This window comes from Octodon degus, unplaced genomic scaffold, assembly GCF_000260255.1.
Source record: "Octodon degus isolate 3935 unplaced genomic scaffold, OctDeg1.0 scaffold00041, whole genome shotgun sequence".
NCBI classification, from domain to species: Eukaryota; Metazoa; Chordata; class Mammalia; order Rodentia; family Octodontidae; genus Octodon; species Octodon degus.
The window spans coordinates 1,604,387-1,610,803 of record NW_004524617.1 but is presented as its reverse complement, the minus strand read 5'-3'; the positions used below and the strand labels follow the sequence as shown (position 1 = coordinate 1,610,803).

The window sequence follows — 6,417 nt, the reverse complement described above, 5'->3', positions numbered from 1 at the left end:
TCTATCTATCTATCTATCTATCTATCTATCTATCTATCTATCTATTCATCCATTTCTCTACATTTTCACCTTCCTTCCTCAGTCCTCTCTTTTGCTCCTTTGTACTCACCATTCACATTGGCTTTCACTTGATCTTCATTGCTCCCTTACACCATGTTTCTTTTAACTGAAGTACCTTACAGTACTTCTCTTGGTTAATGCCAATTCATCTTTAAAGTTTCATTTCAAATGTCCCTCTACAAAGGAAACTTTCCTTGCGGGTTCTGTCTAGCTCAGGCTTTTCCTGTTAAATATTCTCCCCAACTGTGTACATTTGCAGAAACATTTGTCACGGTGGACTTTTTACATTTATTTAATTTATTCCCTGGATTAGTGCTTCTCTTCTCTACTCTACATAAATACAATGAAGCAAGGATAAGTAAAGTTCACTATTATTTTCAAAACATAGTGCAATGAACTGAACTGTTTTTCCTCAAAATATACATTTTGAAACCCTGACCCTCAAAGAAACTATGAGTATTTGGAAAGAGAATGTTTAGAAAGTAATTAAAGTTAGGGTGCCATCAGTGGGGGTCCTAATCTCACAGGGTTGATAGCTTTATACAACCAAGAAGCTCACTGTCACTTGTACATACTCCATCAGCCTTCACAGACATGAGTCTGGACATGTTATGTGTGCAAACATTTTGAGAAGCTGATCATCTACAGGCAAGTATGAGAGCCCTTGACAAAAGCTGAACCCAGCCAGACGTTGATCTTGGATTTTCCAACCACTAGAAGTGTGATAAAGAGAGTTGTATTGCTTAAATCACTCAATCAATGTTATTTACAATGTCAGCTCAAGCTAACTGACATATTCAGTATCATTCTTGGATCCTTTAGGGATACTACCCTCTATATATGTCACAGATGAGTGTATTTTGTAGATGCTATTAATAATTTCTAAAACTGAATCACAATAATCAGACTAAAGGAATGTACATTCGTTACGAGAAATAATATATGGTAATTACTCTTCTAATTCACAGAAAGCACATGGATTCTACTACTAAATTATAGAAAGTATCTAAATGCAGAAATGTCTTAGAGCAGTATTTAATAAGTTGAGTTGCAATTCTATAGTATATTCTATATCCAAAATTATATTTTATGAGTATATTTCTTACTAAAGTTTTAGTTCTAATATTTAAAGAGAAAAACACCAAGTCCTTCAATTTTTTTCCTCTAAAAATAGCTTTGAATTTCCAATAATTTTCTGGATTCAATTACTTTTTCACACATAACCCTGTTACCTCTCCATCTCCAGTCACCCATTACTTAAACTATTGTTTTTAAAGTATGTAAATTAACCTCTATTCTTCTTAAATAGAATCATCTCAATCTATCATTAAATGTTCATCCTAAAAACCCTTTAATCCATCCTCTAATCAATTTCCTATGAAAGTGCACAGGTCATAAAAATGATGAGAAAATTCAAGCTCTTCCAATAATTATATATTTCTAGTTTTCATACATTTGCAAATATGTTCTTTTAATCTCTGTCTCAGCCTGGTTTGTGCTAATTCAATTGCTTTGCCTCTCCCACTTCACTGGCCACCTTTTCCCTGTCCCAGGAGACACATTGTTACAGGTAAAAGCTCCTTATCTTTGGCCATTTGTGATTAAGCTGAGTCAGTGGGGAGCCCTGTTCAGAAACAGTGCTGGAAGGTAGGGGAAATAAAGCTGACCACTTATCTTCTGGCTCCATTTCCACCAGGATGCCTTGGGTTGACTCTTAATCTTCCTTGTACTATGAGAATCTAACTCTCTTCTGAGTTTCCAAAAATTCCCTTCTCAATTTTTCTGCTCTAAGACAAATAATAGCTCTGATGCCAAGATATTGCACTATCCCTTGAGGTTCTTTGATACTCCAATCATAGTCCTAAAATAGCTTTTTGCAATGAAACCTTATTCAAATTTTCTTGAATTGAGTGGGCCGTTTATGTTAATAATTGTCCTTAGGTATCCCATTTTATAACATGTCCCTGTAGTGTTGAATTGTATTTCAGCTATTTGTACAGATTCCAGCTTTTCAGCAGATGACGAGACTTTTGTTATTAGCAAAGAAAATCTCTAAAGCATAGGTCATTTTCATAGGCTCTATGAAGTTTCAACCTTCTATCAGTGTCTCAATCCTTAGCAAACTGACAAGATAAAATAGCCAGGAATAATTGCTCTACAAACTGTAGGATTTTAGGATCTCTATATAGGAATATACATTCATTCATCATCTTTCAACTGATTTTCTTTATTCATATTTGATCTTGTCTGTGTTCAGTTAAATCTCTAGAAGGTGAGAATTCCGTTTCCAAACATTTTGTGATGGTTCTCTTGGTAATCACTAAGAAATGCCTAGCAATCATATCTAAATGGAAGGAGGAAAGATTCTTACCTTACAGATTTTTAGCTGGCTTTTAATTGCTGTTGACTCTGAAGTAGAGGTGGGTTGGGTTTTCAACCAGTTTTCAGCAGTGGTTGTCATTTGCTCCAATTGTTGCAGCTGATTGTAGAAAGTGATGATGCGGTTCTGGTACTCTAACCAGTTAAGTCTCTCACTTAGCAACTGGCAGAACTCTATCCACCGGCTATTCAGTTGTTCTGATGCTTGTCTGATGCTGTCAGCATTAACACCCTCTAGAAAGATAGATAGATAGATAGATAGATAGATAGATAGATAGACAGACAGACAGACAGACAGACAGACAGATAGATAAATTCCCTGAAGCCAAATGTGTAAAGAAATGGGGTGAAAAACCATTTTCTTCCCTGTATCTTAGGGAAGTGTCTACAGGGTGTTCAGGGTCTCACTAATAGATTGGACTCATAGTGATCCACCTGTTTACAGCCACGCAAGAGCTGGAATTATAGGCTCACGCCACCAAGCCCAGACTTAATAGCCTTCTCAGTGAGCCCTGGGGGCGGGGCTGGCAGAACTGGCCCAGGGATCAAACCTCCGGCCCCGGCACCTTCTTGCAGGCCCTTTAATCTGCTGAGCTATTTGGCCGGCCCTATAAAATTCATTTTCTAAAAATAACTTGCATTTTACTTTTAAAAACAAATGTGGCAATGAGGAGAAAAATATTTGCATTTTGTATAAAAGGATTTAGTCAGCAATTATTCTTATTTTTGCTATAATTGTTGAGCAGCAGATTGCACATTGAGCTAAAGAAGTGAAGCAAACACTGAGAACCACAAATCCTTCTATTGTGAAAAGGTTTTCACTTACAAATGTGGAAGTTCATGTGAAACTTTAAAGATCACCTATCACAAATAAAGTATACGATATCAAAACCTCCACGGAAATGAAAATACTGTATTAGCATTGTGGGGTAGCTATTATGTGTCAGGGAATATGCTATATCCTTTTGCAAATGATATCCCATAGTATTTGAATTTGATTATAATTTGATATATGCAAAAGTCAATTCTAGTATATATATCATCCTACATATGGCATGCAAGTACAGCAGTGCTGGCTATGCTTGTTTGGGTTGTGCAATGGAGCCTAAAACATTTACACTTAGATATACAAATTTCTATAGTACTTCTCTCATGAATTGCATTACAGAAAAAAAAGATGGCTTCTCTAACAGCAATGGAACACCCATTTCTGACAAAACAAAACAAAAAAAGGGGATATAAATGAAGGACCATTTTGTAGTGAAAAAAATATATCTGTATATACAAAATAGTTAGGATAGATATACAGCTACTTTCTCTTAGTTCAATGAGATGAAAGATTTGTATTAATGGTGTTTAGACAAGATGTCATGTTTGCACCTTATACTCTGAATAACTACTACGAAGACAACAATATGCAATGTATTAATTATAGTAACTGTCCTACTAACCAGTTTTGAAACTGCCTCACTATTTCTCATTAAAATTAATAAAACATTAAACAAGATAAACATGTTGTACATCATGTATTCAAAGACAGCAATAATTAACTGAAGGCCTTATGGTTAAAAATGTATTAAATATGATATTGTATATTTAAAATACCCTTAAAGTTAAAAATTTATAAAAATGTGAGATATTTAAAAATTTCATGACTAGATAGACAGATGGATGAATAAATAGAATGATCTCAAGGAAGCATAAACTCACTTCAAAATTCTTCTAGATTCAAATATTTATGAGGTGAAGTGCTTTATTAGTAACCCAAATTATTTAAGAAAATCTTTTTGTATGAATGTTCATCTTACTAAGAATCTGGAATAAAATTTAGTTAAAAGAGAACTAAGTTCCTTTTCATTTTTTATTTTATATTTTATTTTATTTATTTATTTATTTGTACAGAGTGTCACTACGCAGTTCAACTCAGAGTGATCCTTCTCTTTTCAGCCTCCCAGTAGCTGGGACTACAGGCGTGTGCCACTACACCCGGACTCCATCACCATCTCAGTGCATCAGGAGGGCAGGGCTGGCACTGCCTGTGGTACCAGGAATTGAACACCAGTCGCTGAGCATGCCTAAGCAGGTGCTTAGTCCACTGAGATATTTTGCCGGTCAAAAAAGAGAACTAAGTTTTTGAAAAGTATGAAGATATCTCCAGCAAATCTAAGGCCTAACATGTACACGTCACCCACTTCATCTGTTTTAAAGACCAAAAAATATGAGTTTAACCTTCTTTTGCTTTAGTATGCTCAGATATTATAATTTTCAATATGTTTTAATTACACTATGCTGCCAAACCAGGTTGTTCGGTTCCATTCAATCACAAATATAACCTCACCAAACTTGCCCGATGAGTAGGAATTTCTGCTACGATCTGGGAACCCCCAGACCCAGTCATAGCCCAGGATGGTGAGTGTGTGGGAGAACTTCTGGATACCCTGTGCAGGCATGACCTACTGGTTCCACTCCAGGTGCAGTGTGGGTGACACACTCTTTCTTCCTCTTGGGACACACACATCATTCCGTAGTATCCCCCCACACTCCGCGCACAGAGTAGGAATTTCTCTCGCATTCCGGGAACCCACTGATCCAGTCCTAGGCCAGGCCCGGTGAGCATGTGGGAGAGCTGCCTCTCTCACCTACCCTACCTTGTCCCCTCCAGACTCAGCTCAGGCCTGGCATACAACCTGGGGTAAAAACCTGCAGCTACAATCCCTGCAGAAAGTGTAGGGGACAGAACAACCCAGCTAGTCCAGGAGAAGAACATCTTGCAAGAGGGGCACAACAGGTTCACCCCAAAGGGCAGCAGCAGGAAGGAGCTGAGCACAGCAACCCTACCCAAGTCAGGCACAGCTGGATAAATCCAAACTTTGTAGCTCTCCACCTGAATTTCAGTAGGTGCTAAGGTTATAACTGCAACAAGATCTACAACAAAGGTCAAAGATATTGCTACACAAAATGACAATGAGAAGGAGCAAAATGCAATCTCAGAACCCAAGAACATGCATAACAAGTGCAGACGACACTAACACAGAACAAATTGGGAATCACACAGCTGAAAGCAATGAATCAACGGCTTCTTAAATAAAGAAACAGCTGCAGAAAGGTATAGAGGACCTCAGATTGGAAATAAAAAAAGAAATCCCTGAATTAATAACACCTGCAGTAAAGAATCAAATGCAGAAACACGTAGAGGAAACCCAGTGCCCACCCAGAACAAGTGCAGAGGACACTAGCTCACCTCAAATGTATGAATTAATAGCGTCAATAGTAAATAAGAAACAACAAAATGTCATAGAGGAATTCAGTGCGGAATTCTTTTCTACTAGCTCAGCTCAAATATATGAATTAATAGCGTTGATAGTAAATAAGCAACAGCAGAAAGTTATAGAGGAAACCAGAGCGGAATTAATTTCTGAAATAAAAAAAGAATTCTCAGAACTCTTAGCATCTGAAGTGAAGAATCAACTACAGAAACATAGGGAGCTAACCCAATCTGAAAAAACACTGCAGTAAAAGAAATTATAACTGCTTCTAAAGAAGACATTGATTAAAAAAATAAGGAGTTTAGAAAAATGACGGATTGCTTGAATGAGAATTCAGGAAAGAAATAGATCGCATGAAGCAGATTAAAAGAGATATAGAGGAAATTAAAACCTCAATCACAAGCTTGCAAAACCGTTTAAGTGAAAGTGAAGATAGAGTTTCAGATCTTGAAGACACTGGTGCAGCTAGTGAAAAGGTAAGAAAGGATCAGTTAAAAACAACTAGGATACAGGAAAAAATAATCCATCACCTGCAAGATGATGCAAAGATGAAAAATGTGAGACTAATAGGCATCAATGAGAAAGAAGGAGTCAATACAAATGACATTTAAGAAATGGGCAGAAGTAATAGCAGAAAACGTCCCAAATATGAGGAAACAATCTGACATTCAGGTAACTGAAGCATACAGAACGCCAAGGAACCTCAACCCAA

General features: G+C 36.9%; 1 protein-coding gene across 3 annotated transcripts in view; it reads right to left on the bottom strand.

The window, feature by feature from the left end:
• Nucleotides 1-2,668, bottom strand: part of Dmd (dystrophin) — a 1,613,500-nt gene extending 1,610,832 nt beyond the window's left edge. For 2 of the 3 annotated variants that reach the window (XM_023715435.1, XM_023715434.1), the window contains exon 1: nt 2,432-2,616. In XM_023715435.1, the coding sequence (XP_023571203.1) occupies nt 2,432-2,521 (90 nt within the window). In that variant the 5' untranslated portion in view covers nt 2,522-2,616. Of the gene's footprint in view, nt 1-2,431 lie in introns of all 3 variants that reach the window. The other variant, XM_023715436.1, reaches the window with a different exon arrangement.
• Between the last annotated feature and the right edge of the window lie 3,749 nt (nt 2,669-6,417).